The sequence below is a fragment of the Ursus arctos genome, unplaced genomic scaffold (assembly GCF_023065955.2).
Source record: "Ursus arctos isolate Adak ecotype North America unplaced genomic scaffold, UrsArc2.0 scaffold_33, whole genome shotgun sequence".
Taxonomy (NCBI): Eukaryota; Metazoa; Chordata; class Mammalia; order Carnivora; family Ursidae; genus Ursus; species Ursus arctos.
Window position 1 is genome coordinate 10590856 of NW_026623019.1, and position 23169 is coordinate 10614024.

Below are 23169 nucleotides of genomic sequence, written 5' to 3' on the forward strand. Positions count from 1 at the left end.
GTTTAAACTGGGGTAGCCTGGCACTGACTCATTCTGGTTAGATTTGATCCAGTGGTTCCTGGTGCCTGAAGCAAACCAGTTCGATCTAGCTTGAGCAGGATCAGCTGGTTCAAATGCATGAGACCGAGTCTGACCCATGAGGTACCACGAGGATCCCTATGTCCATGGAAATACAGGGATAAAGCTCACACTGGAGATGTAATGCTTAAAATGACATCCTTCCTCATCCTATCAGCTTTCCGAAGTTTATGTTCACATGTGCTTTTCCTTAAGACTGCCGTTAGGAACACCCCACATACACAGTATTGATGCATAAGGACCCCGGCACACTTTTTTTTTCCTGTTTAGAACTGTTGGCAGGTGCACTGTCCCCATCCTCGCTCCCCTGAACTCAGCACTAGATGCAGGAGGCGTGGGGAGACCGCCGAGGACAGCTCAGGCCCCTGCATCCACCCCTCGCAGGCGCTCACCTTGATCCTGCTCACGGCTTCCTGGGCCTGCATCATGCGCACGTTTTTGGAGGGAGTTTTGTCTGACAGCAGCTGGGTGGAGCCCAGGTAATTGGCAGCAAAAATGATCCCATCGATCAAGTCCTCGGGGTCACAGGGTCCGGGAACTGTAACACACAAAGCCAGGGCGGTGAGCGAAGCCACCCTGGGGTACGGCCCGAGCAGAGCCCCGACCGCGTAGCACCCTCCCCGCTGCTCGGCGCCAGCCCGGGCGGCCCCGTGCCGACGCCCTGCCAAGTCTGAGGCATCTCCCTGCGTCTGCCTTCACTCACCCCTCGCTTTCAAAGGGAAGGAACAATTTCTTCTTAATCCACATCGCCCAGGCCATTTACTGTGAGAAGTGATGTGTTTATTTAAATATGAAACGTAAAGTCAGTGACAAAGGATGCTGTTTCTCCTGTTAGACTCCTGTGAGAGCTCTTTGGGGACAAAGACCACGTCATGTTCCTCTTTGGTTCTCGTGTCTAATCTGTGTCTGTCACCCAGTGGGTGTCAAATAAATGGGTACCAGACATGTGCTAGGGGAGCAGGGAGGATGCTTTATTAGAGAACCTCATATTATAACCATTCCTTCACCTGCCACCATCTGCCTCTCTCTCTTCCCGTTGTAGCCATAATGGGGAAACCAAACTTGATAAATCAGAAAAGGGAGTATTTGCTTCAGAATGTCCGGATTCCTTCCATGACCTCTGACCCCAATTCTGCAGGGCAGACGACATTACCCCAAAGCCGGAGCCTCCTGCTGCCGACCTTGCTGACGTACAGGCTCTCGTGTTCCCGGCATGCATCCACATACAGATCAATTCCGAGGAAAGTCAGAATTTTCTGTTCTCAACTGACCAGCCTTTGAAATCAAACCTTACTTTTAAAATATTTAAAATGGGGGCTGATTCTGACCGTAATCATCTACAAACCCTACTTGAAATTAAAACATGTCTGGGACTAATACATAACTTTATAACAGATGCACCAAGAAAGGCTTTTAATTCTACAATGAAAACATATGTATTTTCTTTGGCTTGACTGCCGTATTTGGGGAGATTAAAATATACGTTTTAACCTACTGTTCAAACCTCAGGCTCTTAAATTAGATAACTGGAAATGGAAACAATTTGCTTTTTCCTTTTGGAAGGCTAATCTGAAATGATTTTTATTTTTATCCCCCAACATCTAGCTCATCTTGAGTTTAACCAGCTGCTTCCCATGATAAGCTACTTATCAGGGTACAATCTTAAAATAATCTGATCATTTCTCTAAAGCCAAGGTGGTGGTTGAAACAAAGAAATTAACAGTGTTTTAGGAAAGGTCTTCACAAAACATCCGTGTAGTGAATAAATAAGGAAACCTGTTATTTGCCTTTTTCTAGATCTTTTCGAGAAACGTTTCTGGACAGTGAGTGGTACGCAGTCAACCTGCCTATGGGCCCATAATTCACCTTCTCAACAGTCACACGCTTCCTGCCCTGAAACTTTCCTAGAGGTGAAAAGGATTTAGGGTATGTCCAAAAGACGGTTTTGGATGTAGAGCAGGGAAGTGCTTCTAGCCAAAATAATACATGGACAGGTTTGCACCCATATTGCACTTTGTAAAAAGTAAAAGATTATCAGTCTCTTATCATAAATTCCTGCGATGGGTTTACAGTGTTACTTAAACATAATCCTTTTTGCCCAACCAGGCACTGAGGAAAAAAGATCTCCTCTGGGATAGTAACTTTTAAAAACCTTCCATTTGTTTTGTAAAAACAACGAATCTTCAAAGAAAAATAAGAATTAATGACATACTTCTCTCTGGGCCTTCCGGTATTGTATATTCATCTCTGGGTTGGCTCTATTCCCTGAAAAGGGTCCGTCTTCAACCATCATAAGTGTGGCTATGCAGACAGGGGTAAGAGCAATCCAAATAATATTTAAACGACTGCATAAATGTCAACCAGACGAGAGACAGAAATACTGGACCTAAATACGCTATACGTTTGAGATACGCTCTTATGCCGTTTATCCTCCAGGGAAATTGATCATAATCACTGCCACCAGATCACACCTGGGGGAAAAAGCCCTAAGTCCATAACTTCATTGTAATGTATGTTTTAAAAGTTAAAAAATTGAACATTATAATGGTCCTAAGTCAAAGAACTGCAGTTTCTTTTTGGCATCTGAGAACGTGTGTTTCCTTCCGGGGAGGCCTCTGTGTTGCTCTGCGGGTGAACAAGCACACACGTGTCATCGTCACACTCACGTGAATGCTGAGCCTGGAGGAATGACTGTGAAGAATGGAGTTTCCAAACTCCCGGAACTCCCCGAGGAGTACTCGCGGAATTCTGGAGCCTTGCAAAAGTGGCACAAATAATTTACAGGTCACTCAAGGAAGAGACCTGAGTAACTGAACCAAACCTATGCGCCTGACCTAAGCTTCAGGACTGCGGGGTCAGGAAGGTGTGCGAATCCAGGTGATTCACTCTCAGGCAGTGGGGACGCACCAACTGTTCATGCACAGGATCCAAGGGCCAGACAGAGCCTCAAAGTGGTGTCTGGGTATTCTCTCATCTCCAGAAAATTCTCTTTCAAGGAAATGACCATCTACCCTGCCTGAAAAAGCATCTACCACCCTCCCTGGCAGAGGATTGGTGGCACCCTTAGCTAAAGAGTGCCTTTGCGTGGGTGAAGAATAGGTACTCCATTTGTGTGGCCTGATCTCAAGCTGGGGTGCCTAGCATGGGCTAAGTTCTGGCCCCACTAGACCTCCTGACTGCGTGCTCTTGAATAGTGAATAACCTGCACAACCATATGTGGCCACCTTGCACAGAATACCATTTACCAGGAGAGCTGTGGCATCAGACTGTCAGCTCACAGCCTGGCACTGATACTAGCTAACTGTGCCATCTCGGGAAAGTTGCCTACCTCGTCTTGGGTAAGAATGCCTCAGTTCTCTCCTGCGTAACACAAGGGTAGTAAGCCCACTTCACAAGACAGATGTGAGGATTCAATCAGTTATTATATGCAGAGTGTGTATCTGGCACAGAGTAAAAGCTTGATAAATGTTATTATGCTTAACTCATCCAAGCAAGAGATGGGAATGATTGGGAAGGTCATTTTTCCCCCTAAATTAAGAGGGCCAAAATGTCTCCCTTAAAGTTCATTCCCACTTGAATGGTCCTTGATGGATATTAAGAGGTGTACTGGAGTGGAGATAAGGAGTCTTGAGTTCAGATGTCATATGACCGTCTCTAAGCTGGGAACAGCCCCTAGCCTCCCTGCAAGCTCAGGTCCTCATGGACAGAAGCAGCAAAGGTGAGGGGAGGATCTTTGACAGGCTCACGGCTATTGTTCTTTTAGTCTAAGATTCTAAGACTGTTAAGACTGTGAGTGAGTGACTTTGTGGTCTTTCTTCCCCACTAGGGTCTTATAGCCCAGTGCTTCAAATACCCAAAATGCTAGGAGATTCATGCATGACTCAATACTCAATTACTTCCTTATCAGCTCTTACCTTCGACGTAGGTGGGGAATGAAGCCAAGCTTTTTCTTGACTGTAATCAAGACAAAGAGGTTTCAAAAAGGGCAAAGCGTGATGAAAAATGCATTAACAGCTTTATCCACGCAAATATGAAAAATAAATAGATCACCAATGACAGATATTAACCAGGTGTCAACCATTTTTGATCAAGAAAAGCGTGAATAAACATACACATTTCTTATTAAAGGTTACCCAAAGCCCAGAACATCTATTCATATTTTAGTTAATCTGAAAACCTTACATTCCACAATCAGAGAGATGTCCATCACCTTAAAAAATATCCCACAGACCAAAATCCATAATCAATACAAAGCAATACAAAGGGCTCAATTTATATTCTTAATAATCTGGGTTTCTAAGTGAAAAACTCCTGAATTAGTAAAAGCACCAACAATATGATTATATGTTGAAATCAAGGATTCCCTTGGAGAATTTTATTTCCCTTGAGGTCTTTGATTCAGTAACCTCTCACGGTGTTAAAAATGTTTGCTAGAGTTTTCCTCTCCTCCTTTCTCCTCTTACTGGTTTAAAAATTCCATCATGTAAGTAATTATTATGTGTTACCTTAAAATAAGAACATGATAAACACAGAAGTGAACTGAAAACCCTGGAATTTCTTATACTAAGTAATACCTCATAGCAAGGGTCAATCTTCCAACAGCACAGTTGGAAGTGGTCATGATCGGCTAGAGACCTTCTAGAACCTTGCCCGGATGGTGGTTTAAATGCCAGCTCTCAGAGGAAGAATACTTACCATTCGGTTCCTTCCCTAAGTGAATGGCCTAGCGAGAACTCTGAGTGGCCTAACAGTAGGACATTCATTGCTGCTTTAGCCAGTCATAGAATTTGTAATGGATCTGTCTGGGGCGGGGTGATGTGAGCGTTGCAGGGGAGTGGGGAGCTAATGACAAAGACAAGAGTCCTTCAAATGAGCAAAAAGGAAGGTTTGCATGGCCCAGGGTTATCCTCAAAAAGCGTAAAGATTTACACTGCTAAGAATTTAGCAGGTATTGGGGAGCCTGGGTGGCTCAGTCAGTTAAGCGTCTGCCTTCAGCTCAGGTCTTGACCTTGGGGGTCCTGGGATCGAGCCCCATGTCAGGCTCCCTGCTCGTCAGGGAGTCTGCCTCTCCCTCTCCCTCTGCCTGCCCCTCCCCCTGCTTGTGCTCTTTCTGTCAAATAAATGAATAAATAAATCTTAAAAAAAATCTAGCGGGTAATAAATCGTCATGTAAATATGTACCTTCTAGGAAAAGGGTATCTAGTACAGCATAGGTGCTCAACAGGTTGACCTGGGTTGATGGTAAACTCTGGGGTGCCTGGTGGCTGGAGGAGTTAAGGCCTGAAAGAGGTCTGGGACATCACAGGAACAGCTGCATCTCGTAGTACCTTGTACAGTGCTCTTCACGTGGAAGATGAGGACAGCAAAGGGAGGACTAACCACGTGATACTTGCACAACATTCTAAAAATAGTAGTGTTAACTGTTATGTATAAAAAAGCACCAGAGGCAAAGACACCCAGGTTTAAGAATCTCACTCAATTCAAGACAATGACAAGAATTCAACACTAATCACACAATATACCATGCAAGGAAAGCTGGCAGGAAACCTGCCAGGATGTGCTTGCTGGGATGCAATGGTTCGTTACCCCAAGATGCTGGGTTATTTCAGGAGGGATTACCTTTAAGGAAACTGAAGGCACAAGTCCACTGGGAATGAACGATCATTGGCTGCTAATGCATTACGGAAAAATGCACACCAAGCTAAGCTATGTGCACAGGAGGAAAGAGAACTCCAATTTCCACAGCACTTGACATTTGTTTTACTTTCCAAGTGAGAAGACAGGCCCAGATCTAATTCTGGTTAAAAACAAACAAACAAAAATCCCTGACTTCATGGTATGCAGATGAAAGCTCGTTTCTTCATAAAGACCGAAGACTTCAAAATTATCATTCCCCACACCTCCCTTGGCCTTGCCCTCAGCAGCGAGGGGCCTGGGGTAGTGAGGGTTTACTTTGTTTCGTCAAAATGGGTTAGCCTCCAGGTACACCCAAGAAGCCAATTCAGATTTTCTTGGGCTATTAGGAAACTTTTCTGAATGCTAATCTCAAGGACAGTCCCCAGATTTTAGCAGAAGCTTCAAAAGAATTACTTTAGTCTGTAGTTCTAAAAGCTGCCGTTTTATTTGGAGTCACAACGGAGGGTATTTGGTACATTTACTTATTCTCTATTCATAAGCTCATGACTGGCTTTCTTTAGTCTCTGGGGTAGTAAGTGGGTTTTTTTTTTTTTTTTTAAAGAAGAGTTTTGAGAAATGAAAGAATCTCTAATTATTGCACACACAGAGGATTTTCATCATTATTTCTAAGGATATGCAGAAACATGTGCCAAGTCCTGTAGGAACTGAGAAACTAACAAATTTGCCTTATTATATCTGATGAATAATCAAATGCTGAATATCTGGATGTCTGATGAGCCCTCTGTTTTCTCACATGTGGACAGAGATGAACATGAGTTGAGCCTTAACATTCAAGAATTAAGAAAGCCACATTCAAGAAGGTAAAAGGCCAGAATCTTTGGGATTTTCCAGGAGGTCACACTGAACCATGTGCAGAGCCTGGAGGTCTGACAACTGGAAGAAAGACCTACAAGCTGGCTCATCTATGCAGCATGTGGCCTGCAGGCACTTTTCACCGCAAGGGCAGCAGCTCTGGTTTCAAATCCTGGCCTGACCACCTGTGGGCTCTGGACCTCAGGTAAGTTCCTGAACCTCTCTGCTTCCTCAGCAAGAAATGAGGACCGCGATTCCTACCTTACAGAATTATTTTAAGGATTAAATGAGATACTACCTGTGATTTGCTTGGACCGATGCCTGAACGCATCAACACTCAAGAAATGGAAACTCTCATTGCTGTTATTATCACTGTGGCCTTGATTCTTTTCTTCCAGCTTTTGGTTCTCACCGATCCCTGTACTAAGAATAAAGTATAGGGCAAAGCTGAGGGATCTGGGGTCAGCAGAAACAGTGACCTTGTTAGTCCTGTTCCTGTGACTTAGGGTCTGAGGACAAGACCAGAGGAGGACAAAGTATATGTCAAATTTGAATTCTAATGTTGGTGTCATTTCCGAGAAGGTCTCCTTATGTTTGTTTAATATAAACAGATTATTAAAAAATATACTTCTCCCTGCATGAATAGTTAATGGCAAACGGATGTATATTCAATGATAATTTAAGGGTGTATTTTAATGAAGACTCCCTTTAGAAGTGATCTGTCACTCAGGGTAATATGGAGATTGCTTTCTTCTGCTGCATTTAACACGATATTATTAACGAAAGGAGGGAAAATGAGACCATCATCCGTTATGTGGTGCACCTCTTTCGTGCACACCCTCACCACTGACTAGGCAAAATCTATATGTAGAGTGAGTTGAACCCACATGTAGACTCTGGCGCAGACCAATATTTGCTGACCCTGGTTTATAACTAGCTGGGGGTGGCATTTGCTGGGGGTAAAAAGACAACAGTGTAGGCAAAGGCAGTGGGTTCCCTGTGGGAAGAGCACCTGTCCTTTCCCAGCCCCAGAAACCTCAGCGGGAGCAGGTAACATTTTCTCAATTAAATATTCTCTGCTGGGGCTCAGGCTGGCCTCCATCGGTAGGGTGACCATATGACTCACTGTCCAACAGGGACGCTTTAGGGCTGGACTGTCTAGTTGTCTTTAGCCACATGTGACTCTTCAGTTAAAATGGAATAAAACGCAGAATTCAGTTCCTCAGTCCCAGCAGCCACATTTTAAGAGCTTGCTAGGCACCTGTGGCTGGTGAGCCCCAAACAGGACAGCGCAGAAGCAGAACGTTTTCATCCCCGCAGCACATTCTCTGGGACAGCCCAGCTTTACAATGGTGTGTTCCCTGGGTACACTGCTTGTACAACAGGTGTGAACTGGAACCACCCACATGAACCAGGACAAGGGGTCACCCAGGTGTCATGAAAGGTATTTCACTTGGGCCTGAAATAAATGGGTATTTAAGAAACCAGCCCACTTCCCAAACCACATTGCAACCTCGTTTCGGAGGCTCGTCACGCCATGAGGAAGGATGTTGCTACACAGAGTTCTTAATATTCCATTTCCAGCATGGTCGAGAACTTTCTGGAATGACTGGAAATGCTCCATCATCTTCCCTGTCCCATACAACAGCCACCCATTACACGTGGCCCCTGAGCCCCTGAACGGTGGCTGGTGTGCCCGAGGAGGTGAATTTCCATTTTATTTATTAATCAAAGTAGACACCGGTGGCCAGTGGCTATCACACTGGATGGCGCGGCTCCCGTCACCGAACTCCGTGCTCGAGAGGAGACATTCGAATTTCTCCCCCTGGTGGTGCTGGTGGGGGGAGTTTGGGGGATTTGTGTGGGAAGCTGAAGAAAACTCACACCAGAAGAGGAACAAAACAACACAGGCTGGTGGCTTCAGAAACAAAACGGCTCCCTACCTCTTTATTCGAGGAGGCCTCCGCGGGGTCCCCGGGGTGGAGGGGTGTGCTCGAAGATTCCGCGCCCAGCGGGGAGGAGCTGCCAGGAGATGGAGACTGGAACACAGCAAGGGAAGGACACAGTGAGAATCTGAGGGCTCGCGAACACCCGGCGGCGGTGGGAAGGGGCAGGGTCGAGAGGAGAAGGCCCAACACAACGAACAAACACTTCTGTGGTGAGAAAACTTCCTTGCAAGAGGAGACACCCACAGTCCATAAAAGGCCTGGCTTTTTCGAGCTTTCTTTTAAATTCCCGCCATGTTTTCAAAGGAATCCTTGAAAGCTCAGCCATTCTTTTCCTCCTTCGGCCAAGTGTTTAAACACAGCAAACGCTGAGTATCGAACTTAGGGTCCTGAATGCATAAAGCTAATGGGGAGACACCAAGATCTGTGGTTTTTAAAATTCTTCTCACCGACAAAGGCTTTGCGTACTCAGTGTCTTGTAAAATCACCTGCCAGAGATTCCCTGATCGGAAACGTAAAAATGAAAACAGGTACGTTCAAAGAGGCTGCTGGGACTGATGACCAGAAACCACACCACTTGTATTTCTCTAGTCCAGATTTCCAGCATTTTTTTTTTCTGATTTAATCCATAGGCCATTGAAAATTCAGAGAAATGTCAGCATCTAAAAAATATGACCTTGGCTGCTCTTGACACAGTTCGAAAGTCCTTTACTAAATGCTATGTTTGGAAACAGTTGCGGGGTGTGTGGTCCCCGTCGGGTGTGGTACCGCCTCCGGTGCGGCCCAGGCGGGCCTTGCTAAAGGAACAGCAAGCCCCAGGCCGGGCCCGACACAGCACGGGCTCCGTAAATACCCGCCGGATGAACGGCCAACGCGAGCGAGCAGGCACAAGGATGGGACAGGGACGGGCGCTGGAAACCCCCCCAGCCGATCCCCAAACACTTCTGCGTGCTCCCCAAATCCTGAAAGATGAAGGGCATCTGCAGGCGAGCCGCAGGGCTGCTTAAGAATTCTGTAGCGACGGTCCTGTGAGAGCAAGCACGCACGGCCTCGCCGTTTGTTGGTGAAATCTGACGGAAGGCCTAAAACAGAACCCGCATGAGCATCTGTTCTCAGAGCAAGGGCGGCGATGTGAGGGCCCTCCGTCCTGGGCCAAGGAAGGAGAATAACACCTGTAACGGCTGGATCTGTTTCTGATCTCTCGCAGCCGGTCCCCGTGGGAAGGCTGAGGGACAGACTTCAGCCGAGTATCTCCGCGGGGAAAGGCAGAATGTTCCAGGAGCTCAGTCGTGCTGAGTGGGGGAGGGGGGCATGTTCATATGCAGTGGGGCCTCACGGAGCATTACGTGAAATCATAAAAAACATAATTTTTTTTCAGAAAGTCTGAATTACAGGAAAGCACAGGGAGCATGAAATGAACTGAACGATGATGAGGAGAAACATGGTTTTATTCACAGAGACGCTGCACGGTCCTGACCTATTCCTGTCAGGCCTGGATTTGTTTTCTGTGAGCCCCTGTATCTGATTCTGGGCAGAAAGGTGAGGACCAACGAGCCTCTTAATCATTCACATGCAGAAATCGGCCCTTCCACCATAAAGCCAAGAGGATGAGTGCAGGGTAAGAGCAGACATAAGGGACCCCCGAGCCCCACAGCCCCTGGATGCAAAAGAACAGCCCTGTGTTCCTTTAAAAAAACAAAAAAACAAAACCACACACAGAATGTTTCACTTGGCACCCAAGAGCATTGAGGAGTACTGGCTGAGTTAGCTCTGTTTGGACTACTCAAAACTAATGTAGTGAAGTCCATGAGATTTTAGTGCCTTTAAATTTTCCCCGCTTTTTCAGATTTGAAGAGCTTCCTTAGATGTTTCCATCTCTCCATTTTTTCCCCAAGTCATGTCTCTGTTGCAAAGATTTTAAGGGTCTGGTCTCTGGGAAGCAAGGACAGCTGGTTTTTCTTTAATTGCTCGGTTTGAGGGCTGTGTAACACCTTCATTAAAAAAAAAAAAAGAAGAAGAAAAAAGAAAAGAAAAAAACCTTCAAAAGTGCTCAACAGTTCCTATTTCCTTATCTAACCATTTTCTGTCGCGAATCTAAATTCTAAAAACTGCTTCTCTGCAACGCTGCGAACATCGGATCCTCTCGGGACGATGTGGGAAGGCAGGCTACCAGACAGCAGGCTGTGACAACAAAGAGGCAGGGCAGACTCCACAGTGAGGCTGAGTGACCAGTGCCGGGTGCCTGCCAGGCAGCCCCGGAGAGGAGGGACCCACAGTGCCCTCCATCAGGGACCACATCCCCGCAATCCTCCCTGCTCTAGCCTTCTGCATGCGAACGAGCTCATTCACTTCTCCTTCCACTTGCATGCATGTGCTGTTACTGCCCTCCATCTAGAGAGTTCTCCCACATTCTTGCCCACCTTCAGTGTGAACTCGAAAGCACGCATTGGCTGAAGCTTTCTTGGACTCTGCTCACGGTACTTTTCTCCACTGATGGCTTGTGTCAGGTTTCGTGATTATCGGTTTAGGTGTGTGCTCCCCTCCTCCTCGAACTCTTGGGCAGGGATCTTGCCTTAATCATTTTGGAACCCAAGTGCCTGGCCGTGGGTCTCATAAACAGCAGGTACTCAGGAAACCTTTGCTGAATAAATGATTTCAGGGTCGTTTCTAGCTTTACCATGTTTTCCAATTTCCAACCTATGGAGAGCAGATCAGCCACGGATCTCTTTCATTATTGTTTAGTGGTCAACGGTAAGCCCTTTTCTGATAGCACTCTCATGCTCTTACGTGTGGAATGTTAAATCTGCATTTTGAATTAGAAGAAAAGGGTCGTTGCCTGTGTAGATCTGACCTGAGCTCCAGCAAAGCTCTTCTGAAGCTGAAAGCTGTCTCCACAGGACAGAGGACCGCACCTGTGGAAGCCTAGCTCTCCCCACCCCACTGCTGACAAAGTCAAGGTGGACAAACACCTTTGGAGCAGACACCGCCCCCATGGCCCTGAAACAAAGGCATTAGTATTGACGTATCTCCAATGTCTGCTTTAAAAGCTGTTTGCCCCCTTTTCCAGCTTCCACGTCGCCATACTCTCAAAAGTGGGAAGACAACCAGAAATTAGAGAACACTTCCTACTTTCGAAGAGTGTACTAGAGGCAAAGTTTAACCACTAAAATATGATACACAAAGTAAGTTATTACCATGTATTTCTCTGGCTGAAGTCTCATCATGCCTGCTGGATCACTGGCTGGATATTCAATTTTAAACCAACGAGACCAAGGATGGGAAGCAAATGTGGGCTTGGAAATTCACTAAGTGCCACACACGGCATCTAGTAGGAGGCATCTATAATGTCCACAGACAACTCGGTAGCTCCCTGTCCTGGTTAATTACAGGAGGTCTTCTCGAGCTGCTTGTCCTCTGTAGACTGTGTTCTAGCAGAGTCTCCACAACTACGGCCTAAATTTTATTGCCAGAGCTCTGGGGCTCCACTGAGCAGAGCTCTCAGCCAAAAGACTTGGGTTCTTTAACGCCAGGACAGGAGATGGATAGTTCCGTTGTTAGGGCGGAGATGGCCTCAGGATGCGAAAGCATCCAGAGTGAAAGCCGATCACTCATTTTATTTCCACTTGAACCTGTCCTAGGGGCCAACGCTGTACTGCGGGTGGTAGAGGTGACACAAACAGCTCAAGGAACTTTCAGGCCATCTCTGCAGGGAAGAAAAGCAGTGCGCAAATAACTATTATTCATGTATTCCTTCAACAGACATTTCCGTGCCTACCTCTGCTCTGAATACTGGGCCAAGAAACAAGGAGGAAAAAGATGTGGTCCTGTCCTACATGTCCTTCCAGGTGATGGGAGGAGACAGGCATGTGGATGCGGGGCTGTGGCAGGTAGCAGGGATATTCACCCATATGTGGGATGCAGGGCTGGGATGGGGCAATTCGGCAGGAGGGGAGGGGTGTATCAGCAACACTTTATGGGGAAGGTGATACTTCTGCTGAATCCTGAAAACTGCAGTATTCATGGAGCAGGATGGGCTGGGGAGAGGGAAGAAGGTTCTGGAAACAAAGGTAGGGAGCTGGAGCAGCAGAGCTCTGCAGGAAAGCAGGAGATGAGCTGAAGGGCAAGGACGAGTCACTGGAGACCCACTCAATGACAAGCAGCCACCGTCTACTCTCTGCCCAGTGGGTGGGGTTTTCCAGGTGAGTCACTGGCCTGTTGTCCTCAGTGCAGAAGCTCAAACTGGGCACTCAGTGACTATTTCCTCAGCTGAACTAAAGATCGAAAGGATGGAGAGAATGAGTTATCACCTGCTCTTCCCTCAATCCTTTCACCCCTGCCATCTGCATGAAGAGAAGATTACATCCTGGAAAAGTTGATGGGATAGTAACGAGAACACCCTGAAGAACTAAAGGCAAAGGGCCTGCTGGCTCATCCCAAATGGACAGTGTTCTTTTCAGAAAGGCCTAAGGACTGAGCGCAAAGCAGTGACCGGAAGAGACATACAGAGATCTTGAAGGACTTCTGGAGAAATTTTAGTCAAAAGACATAAAAACGTGAGCTCCACCAGGACTGTGCACTCACTTATTTCCCAGGGAAATTCTGACAGCATCTGAGGAGGCCCAGACCTCTGCCTGCGCCCAAGGAGCCCTCAGCTTAGCAGGGGAGACAGACGTACAAACACGCACAGAGGGCCCTCTGAAAGTGGTGGCCACAGAGTCCTTGAAAACAGAAGTCACAATGACACAAAAGCAGTCCCTACCGAGCTGGCCACTCACGATGCTGGCGTCCACTTTAACAGTCCTCCACCTCCAACCGTGGCATCTTTCCAGCCCACGTCTCCGTCAGCTGGGCTCTGCTGACTGCTGGGACCATCCGGTGTTGCAAGGCCCAAAGCAAAACAAAACAGAAAACCAGAAACCTGCAAATGCACTGCAGAGTACACGCGCAAAGATTGCAAAAATAAAGAGAAAGCAGGACTTTAGAAAGTTGAAGTAGGCACGGTTGAAGGACTGCTCACACCCACCACGGGTAACTGAAGAGTTGGCGTTACGCCAGTTCTCAATTAAGCAGATGATAAAGCAGAAAGAATGATGATCCGAGAGGTGATTCGAAAGAGTGCGATTGGAATATCAAATCAATTAAGAGAGGCCCTTGCGAAAACTGCATCAGCCCTCAAATGTTTTTGCTCTAACTGTCCTCTTTCTGGTTAGAAGGACCCCTTCTGGTCATGCTGCCGAAGTCACAATGTGAACAGAAGAGGGCTATTCTAGTGTATGACTGGATGGTACTTTCTGAAAAAAGTTACAACTCCTCAAATCAATACTTCCTTTCTCTTTTAAAAGCATTCACATCTAGGGCACCTGGGTGGCTCTGGTCATGATCCCGGGGTCCTGGGATCAAGTCCCACATGGAGCTCCCTGCTCAGCGGGGAGGCTGCTTCTCCCTCTGCCTGCTGCTCCCCTGCTTGTGGTCTGTCTCTCTCAAGTAAATAAATAAAATATTTAAAAAACAGAATTCACATGTAGGTGAAATTATAACCTACATGTTATATTAGTCAAAACTACTAAGCTTATGTGTATAATTTTTAATACTGTTTTGCAAGATAAGGTTCTAACCAAATTCCCTCCTTCCTCCGCATACTTGGAAATTTTGATCCTCATTGAAGTGGATTAATTTTAGAAGGTACACTTCTGCAGGATTCCTTAGAACCGCGCTGCCCGCACGATTACAGTGGGACATGACAGCTGCCCTAACAGGCATGAGCGGGAGCCTCGGAACAGCAGGGAGGAGAGGTGACCTGCAGAGGCTGGGCAGGGAGGCTGGGCAGGGAGGCCTCCAGGGGAACGAACACAGATGCCGTTCCCACCCCAGTGCTGGGGACTCAGGAGACCCTGGAGCCAAGACTGTTGGTTGGCGAAAATAAAAACTCAGTCCATTCCTAAGATACAGGGTCTGGTCTTCAAATCCAGCATGATCTGGCTTTCCAATACTAGGGTCCATTTCTAAAAGTACAATGTGATTTCAGGGAATACAAGTTCCATTGCTCCTTTGAAAAGGGCTGGGATGTTCTAATTTTAGCACGTGGCCGAACAAGTAAAGCTCTAAAGGTTTCAGGACAGTGAGACGCTTGAGCGCTCCAGCCCCAGCATCTGGCGGACCGGCGTCTCAGTTCTGCTCCCCCACTCGCGGCTCGAACTCTGGGCAGTTACTCATCTTCTCTGATCCTCCTGAGAATTGAGAACAACGGTTACGACCCACCTCCCCGGGCTGACGTGAGGATTAATCGGTGACAATACACTCAGGGGTGTCCACTCAGCGCCTGTGTCCGCACAAAGCATTCCACTAGCGTTCGATGAGAGTCTTTTAAGATTCCAACAGCACCAACAATTATTTCACCCCGTGGGGGAGTGTTCACAAGGACGACACATACTCATGGGGATGCTTTCCTCATCTTCTTGCTTCCTTCCTTATTACAATTTTACTCAGGGATAAAATTAAAAAGCACACAGAAGGCTCTCTAAAATCATACTACAAAGACTCTAAATTAATTTATAAGCCCCAGGACTCTTCCTGGTATATTGGCAAGAGTGGCTCATTCCTGGCTAAGGCTGCGGGGTATATACAATGACCATGTACAATTTCTGGCACGCCCGCCGTCTCCCATTCCAGACAGCAATTTGCAGTATGAGGGCTGAGAGGGATGCTATTCTGCTCAGGGGGTTACGAAAGAGAATCAGGTGCATATGCAAGTGTGAATTTACAACACAGCCTATGTACAACCACGACACACCAAGATACTCTACTGTGAGGACCTTGGTTAAAGACTCCGGCCGGCCCTAGCTAACCTTGACAAGTCCCAGCACACGTTGGTCCTTTCCTCCAAGGAAACTCAGGGACAAATTTTCACCTCAATAAAGGGTAGGAGAAAATAATCCTTCAAGAATGACAGTTTTACCACATCTATCTGGGACTGGATTATTTGGAAATTTTATCTATGTGGAACAACTCAGAACCTGAGGATAACGTTGGCTTTTTTAAAAAGTCACCAGGCAGCCAACATACTACGTGAGACCCAAGTACAGAGTGCTTGTGGACCTTCTTCACCAGTACTATGACCCGTGTCTCCCTCAAATTCATACATTGGAACCCTAGCCTCCAGGGGGATAGTATGAGGAGACAGGGCCTTTGAGAGGTAATTAGGTCAGGAGGGTAGAGCTCTCATGATGTGATTAGTGCCCTTACGAGAAGAGACACAAGAGAGCCTGCTTCCTCTCTCTGCTCTCCACCGTGTGAGAACATGGCAAGACGACCACCATCTGCAAACCAAGGAGGGTGGGGTCTACACCAGAAGCTGGTGGTGTTAGCACCCCGCTCTCAGACTTCCCAAGTTCCAGAACTGTGAGAAGTAAATTTCTATTGTGTAAGCAGCCCAGTCTATGGTTTCTTCTCTTACGCAGCAGCCCAAGCTGACTAAGATAACCAGACACCTTTCACTAAGTAAACATTGACTGTCATTGTATTTTATTTTATTTTTTGGTACTGAAATGACTCTCATTTTAAAATGCAATTTTAACAATCTCTGAGCAAGTTACTCCTCAATTCAAAAACATTAGTGGTTCCTGCTTGTGTTTAGAATAAATCCTAGGGATGCCTGGGTAGCTCAGTGGGTTAAGTGCCCAACTCTTGATTTCAGTTCAGGGCATGATCTTGGGGTCACGGGATTGAGCCCTACATCAGGCTCTGTGCCCAGCTTGTAGTCTGCTTGAGATTCTCTCTCTCCTCCTCTCCCTCTGCCCCTTTCCTGCTCATGCGTGCTCTCTCTAAATAAACAAACAGAATCTTAAAAAAAAAAAAAAGAAAGAAAAAAAAATCCTAGACTCTTTACCTTGGCATTTAAGGCACTCCAAGGTTTGACCTTAATTTCTTTACCATTTTCCCCTCCCTGTTCTCTTCTACCATCCAGCCAAAATGATCTGTTTTCTGCTTCTCATATAGAATCTGAGTGTTTTTTGGGCAATGCCTTTGTTCATGCTCTTGTCTGAAGCACACATGTCCATGAGTCTCCAAAGGCTCATTTCCAATGTTACTTCTTTTGTGAAATCTTTCCTATTCTCTGGGGTGAGCGGAAGCCCTCTCCTATGAGAACTGCTTGGGTTTTATTGGTGCCATTCTTCTGTACATCACTTTCTCCCTTAGGTTTTATTACAGTATAATACTATAGGATAGTTTAATTAACAATACATTTTTTAAAAGATTATATGTATTCATTGAGAGAGAGAGAGGGAGAGAGCATGAGTGGGGGGAGGAGCAGAGGGATAAGTAGGCTCCCCGCTGAGCAGGGAGCCTGATGTGGGGCTCGATCCTAGGACCCTGGGATCATGACCTAAGCCAAAGGCAGACGCTTAACCGACTGAACCACCCAGGTGCCCCTACAATACTTTACTAAACACTATGAAGGCACGATATGTGACTCATTAACTTTTTCTTCTCCAAATGCTTAATACAGGTTCTCCATAAAATATACAACAGGAGTTCAATAAATGTGTCGAGCATACGGAAGGATGCATGGACATCAGTCCTTCTGCACCAGCAAAGAAAAGAAACACAAAATACGTTTATACACAGAGTCAGTTCTGAACCTGTGTAGCATTGCCCTTACGTGCTCACACAGATATCGGTACCCAAGTGCAGATCACTGATTCTTGATCGTGGTCTGACTCCTTCCTTGTCCGACATAACTTGGAAATCATGCCTCCTCATGTGATGAGAACAGTAACGTGGACACAGTGACAAAGAGTGTTCTCAAAGGTAGCATTTCATACAGACCGTAGTCAAGCAGTTGCTCATTCAATTCCTTACCAGACTGAACATTCTGGTTCTGTATGGAATTTCAAAGGTGCAGTTACCTCTCGCAGAGGGCTATGGTGCCTAAACTTCTGTTTTGGGACCTGTGTGGGGCTTCTCTAGTTCCAGCATCCCTGAAGAGCTTTTTTTACTATGCAAAACATACATTGTCTTCCTTACTGATTTAAGTCGTTTTAAATTAACCTTATTCCATGCTAGAGTTATAAAAAAGGAACAAATATATGATTAGGTTTTTCTTGCTCCAAGATATGTTTGTGCTTTTGAAAATTGAAACTGGTTAAGAAATCCGTAATTATTCACTCTCCATTCAAACTATATCATCAATGCACATTTCTGTTTCCTTAATGTGGTGGAGTAGGAAAGTTAGCACAGGCATTGTAGGGGCATAATTATGTCATTAAAATGATAATAGCCTGGGCCTAATGAAGTGTTTTATATACACATTTATAATGGATTCAATTAATACCAACGGAACATTTTGAGATAACTGTCTGTTAAAATATTCTAACCATTTTCACTCTCTGTTTTCCCACGGGGGATGGGGGTGCTCCCAGCCCCGAGTCCCCATGTTATGGCTGCAATAACGGGAACGCCTGGGCCACCTTGGACCTCAGAGAGCCTTGCACTGCAGCAGCCTCCCTCAAACAGAGGTGCTCTCACTGTCCACAAAAAATTCATTTTATTACCGTCAAAAGGGCCCTGAGCCTCTGAAGCCAGGATCTCAGACCACTAAAAAAAAAAAAAAAAAAAAAAAAAAGCCGAGTTAACTAGCCTCACTAACCAGTCACTATTGTAAGCTGAAATCCCCCACCAGCTGATGAAACCGATCCTGGAAATATAGGTTATCTGTTACCCTTTGAAAGGGCCTCACTGTATGTGTTTGAAATGCATGACACTATGTGATGGACACATGTGGGAGCCTGTGTCTTCCTTCCCCATCGGGGTCCTGCCCTGCTTCTCCCAGACCTCCAGACCTCAGTTCTGCAAGAGGAAAAACCACAGTCACTTTTAGTTTACATTAAGCGATGCAGCGAAGAGCATAACACTTGCTGTAACGACACATTATCCACTAAGAACAATACCAGCTGCCATTTACAGAACGCGGACTATGTGCCAGGCCCTGGACGCATCCAGCAAAGCCGTTCCTAATGTGCAAGGCACCAAGCTCACTCACTGTCATCAGCATCGTGGAGGCAAAAGACACAACAAGAGAACAGAACTGGAAGCTACGGTGCCCAAAGTAACTCGTTAATTACAACACGATGCTGATCTAGAAAGAAAGGGAAGAGCCTGGCATCCTTCTACGTGATCTGATGGGCTTCTCTCTCCACAGGTCATCTTGAACTTCCAAGCAACAAGCAAACCCGACTACATTTCCTCCTACCCTGGTAATGCCCACTCTCCTCGTCTCTCCAGCTCTGTCCCCACACTCCCAGCATGGAGGGACACACAGAGGATTTAGTCTCCCGGCCCCAGGAGAGGAAACCCGGGAGCAAAGAGGCAAACGTCACTGTGAAGCCCGAGGAGCCACCTACCTCTTCTTCGTGACACTCGAATTGGTACATCCAGAAATTCTCCATTTTTCCAGGTGCTACTTGGGGAGCAGGGCCAGTTCCGGTGCCTTCACTTGTGAGCAGAGGCTAACTCCTGACCCCAGGTCCCGGTTGGTGGATTGTTTCCAGTGGTGTTAGATGCCCCAAGTCAATAATGCAACTTGTAACAGGAGATGGGACCACCTCCCCGGGTGTCCAAGGCATCCGCATTAACCCCTTGGTGTCTGAAGGGCCTCGGCAGTCGTGCGTCACTGGTTGAGTCCCATCACCTGATGTTTGTGAGAAGGGGCCAGCCTACCCCTTCTGGCAGCGACGCCTACTATTTCTGGGGAAAATAAACTCGATTCTGAGGTGCAACCAGAAACTTTCACACACTCTAAACTCTGCTACGTTTATAGAACCTGTGAAAAAGCATCCAGCTCATGTGCAGAGAAGGGGTGGAGGCTGGGAAGAGGGGGCTGTCTCCAAGCCTGCGTCAGAACGCACCTGGGCCCATGTTGGCGAGTTTAGAGGACACGGTGGCCATGCAGGGCCCGCGCCTCTGGGGAAGTGGACTGTCACCTCTATAGGTTTGCTGTGTAGCTCCCACATCCTTGCACTGCGCTCTGAGTGAGGAGGATATGGCAGGCGAGCCAAGCAAACAAAAAAAAGAGAGCTGTCCCCAGGGCCAGCATGGTTTGACCTAAACCAACAGGTAATCCCAAATCGGGTTCAACTCTTGAACCATAACCACTAGCCCTCAGCAGAGTAGAGGAAGGTCAAGACAAAGGCAGGTGGAACCGCACTGGAGGGAGCCCCTGGAAACAGATGGGCAAGGTGGTTCTGAGGGCTGAAGACAGGAAACAGGCAGATCCCCCAGTGCCAATCTACCTCTTAACAAGCCACAGCAGTGGGGAAGGACGTGGGCGCAAGAAAGACGAAAGGCACAGAACATCCAAGAGACTCAGCCTAAGAGATGGCTTCAGCCTTCCTTCTCACCAAACCCTTTATCACACATGCTGACAGGTCTCGCTCTGAGTCCACCTGTTTAGTTAGTGAGTTGTGAGAGGGTCAAAAGGTGGAGAAAAGAGAAGCAGAGGACCTGAACACTTCACAGTTGAAACTGCACCCAGGCTGAGTTGACAGTCCCCTGTGCTGTGGACAACTCTGCAGGCCAGGGTGGGAAGCAGGCATCCTCCTCTCTCCCTCTTGCCTGTCCTCATGTTTCTGCCCACTCTGGCTGGCAGTCGGACGGCAGCTCCGATCATCCGGGTCAGTGTCATGCCCTTCGTGTAGCTCTGGGTCCCCATTCAAGAAAGCCCCCTCCAAAATGGCGAGTGGTGGAGGAGATATTCCTTCCTCATCTACAGCACTGGCCAGCTCTCACTTTCTTCTTTCCATTAACACTCAGAAGACAGAAAATCTCTGGGTGCTGATTCTCAAGTCCAGATTGAACACTCCCTATCTCTGGACTCTCCCAACTCATGGACGAAGCCATTTTCCCCACTATCACTCTTAGAGATGGTTTTGGCTTGGAATCATGAACCACTGAGGTGAGGCTGAAGCCATCAGAATCTTCCCTGCTGCTGTGGAAAGCTTATAATACGTTCAGTTATTAACCGTAGAATCACCATCACACAGGAGACTTAAAAATCAGATAAACCACGGAGAAATCCCCTAGGCCCTGTGGAAAGTTACAGAAAGCGTCTACACCTAGTGTCCTGTTGGCACACAGAATTCAGAATTCTTTCCTTCCCTTCGGTGTTCAATCAGCACTTGAGACATGCTTAATTATTCACCACTGCCTTCTCCATGCCTCATCAATAATGGAGGACATCTGCGATGGAAAACCATCCAGAGCAAGGTGGGGGCTGAGATGGGCGCTTAAAGCATCCGATCCACACTCCACACCTGAGGGAGAAGTCTGGGCACCAGGATGAGAGCCAGCCTCAAGGGCTGTTCTCTCCTGCATGGTCTCTTAGCCCAACGAGACCTTTCAGTTCTGTGCCTCTCAGCCTTTTCTGCATCGTGGCATAGAGAGAAATAATAAATCCGTGCAACGCTCTGGGTCAACTGGAGAGGATCCAGAGCCCAGATGAGGCTGCTGGGATGGAAGGCAATGTGCCCCACGGTCCAGTGCACCCCCACCCTCAAAGTCCAGTGGGAGCATCAGGACCCCGGTTGAAAGCTCTGCCCTGACTTGTGAAGGGGGCTTTATAGAAAATTCTTTTGACCCTGGCAGACCCTTGAAAATAAAGTTACAGTCCTCTGTGTGTGAAGAATCTATGTGGGCACGCTTGTTTCTTCAGGACAATCCGTCCTGTGCCCCCTTTCCACAGGCCTTCCTGAGTCCCAGCTTCCTCCAACATGGCTGCCTGCCTCGCCGGTGTGCTGGCCGCACACCCAAGCCCCTTCACACCACTTCGGCTTCGTGCTCTGTCGGTCCCTTCGGCATGGGAGATCTGCCTGTTCTCAGCCAGACGACAAAACAGATATGGCCGAGGTGGTGGGAATGGCTGACAAGGTCGGCTGAGGGCAGACACGTCAGCAGTTGCTGTGTCCTCAGGCTTGAAGCCCCCTACCTCTTTGCTGGCACACGACAGACACACAGTGTGTAGGCAGACTTCTCAGAGAGACCCGGGAGCCCGGTGTTCAGACCCTGTGTAATCCCCTCCCTGGGTAGGGAGCCTGGACTAGTGACTTAGCCTAAGCAGTAAAATGCAGCAAAGGTGATGGGCTGTCCCTCAGTGACGGTGTTACAAAAGGCTGCAACATCCACCGTGCGATCAGTGGCCTTCTTGTTTCCTTTATCAAGCAAGCTGCCCCGTAGGAGAGAGCCCATGCGGCAGAGAACCAAGACGGCTCTGGCCAGTGGTCAGCTGGGAACTGGGGCCCTCAGTCCCACAGCCCTGGAGGAGCTGAAGCCTGCCAGCCAGCAAATGACCTTGGGAACAAGTCTGTCCCCAGTAGAGCCTGGAGGTTACTGAAGGCCACTGACACTTGACTGCAGCGTCTGAGAGAAACCACAGCAGAGGCCCAGCTAAGCCACACCAGAGTCCTGACCACAGACGCTGCGAGATAATCACTATGCTGCTGCTTTGGGGCAACTTGTTATTCGGCACTTGGTGGCTAAGACACCCTGTAGGCCTTCAGAAGAAAGCCTCAGGAGCGGAGGAGGCGTGGAGGCCTGATTGAGGGCTCACTGAACGATGAGTCCAGAGTAGATCATACACTCTGCATGGGCCGGGTCTGTGTCTATTTTAGGCAGAGCGCATATTTCAGTTGCTGCTATGTCCCTGGTGTCTCGTACAGTGCCTGACCTGTAGGAGGAACTTGAAAATATTTACGGAACGAGGGGATGAGAAACTGGACTTTCAGTTTGTGACCAGGGCCAGCGGTCGCACGCATTCTGGTTCGCTAACAAAATGAAGAATGGTGTAGTTTTGCGGCCAGGCCCTATTTCTTATTCACAGACGATGTCCTGTATGTAGCTGGTGCTTAATTAAACTTGAAACTGTTAGCAGGGGAACAACTGTAACAACTCGACCCAATCCTTTTATGGCACTCTGCATGGCAGTTGGAAGGGAACACGTCTATTCCTCTGACGTCACTCTCTGAGAGGAAAGTTTCCTCTTGGTCTCTGAGGTCTGCTTGGGGAAACATGCTGGGGTCCATTTTTGCTCTCCTGGCAGCAGATTCTTTGTTCTAAGGTTCTACTTCTGGATAAGTTTCTGGGATGTGGACCTGGAGGGTCTGCCAGCCCCCTTTTCTCGAACATATAAAAGAACAAAGCTGGTTCTGACAGCCAACACTGGGAAGAACACTCTCCCACAGCAGGCCAGGACGACACTCTGAGATAAGGAGGTTTCGAGTCTAATCCTTCCCAGGCCACAAATGGGGACAGAATAGAGGTAACTCTTCCAGGACAATGTTTCCCCATCCCTCCCCATCACCACTCCCTCTCCCACATGCTAAGCATACACTGCTTCCAGCCAGGGACCGATCTGCTTGGGGGAAATCAGGCCCCCACAGAACGTGTATTCATCCTAGTCTGTCTACTTGACTTCAGATCCCGTTTCAACTCCATCCCTTGCTATCCAGACCCTGGAAAAACTATGGCTGGTCAGAGCTCCGAGGAGGTGAGGATCGGCAGGAGGAAACCTCTCAGTTCAAAATACACCTTACGAGGAACCCATCACGAACACAGACTCCTTGAGCAGCAGACCAGTTCTTTCGCTTGCCCTTGTTCAGCTTGACAA

General features: G+C 47.5%; 1 protein-coding gene across 4 annotated transcripts in view; it reads right to left on the minus strand.

Moving 5' to 3' along the window:
• APBA1 (amyloid beta precursor protein binding family A member 1) overlaps nucleotides 1-23169 on the minus strand; it is a 195669-nt gene that overhangs the window by 32030 nt on the left and 140470 nt on the right. For all 4 annotated transcript variants that reach the window (XM_026519341.4, XM_057305579.1, XM_057305578.1 and 1 more), the window contains exons 3-5: nucleotides 8511-8606; nucleotides 3993-4032; nucleotides 471-616 (exon numbers count right to left, since the gene is read on the minus strand). In XM_026519341.4, the coding sequence (XP_026375126.2) occupies nucleotides 471-616; nucleotides 3993-4032; nucleotides 8511-8606 (282 nt within the window). The remainder of the gene's footprint in view (nucleotides 1-470; nucleotides 617-3992; nucleotides 4033-8510; nucleotides 8607-23169) is intronic.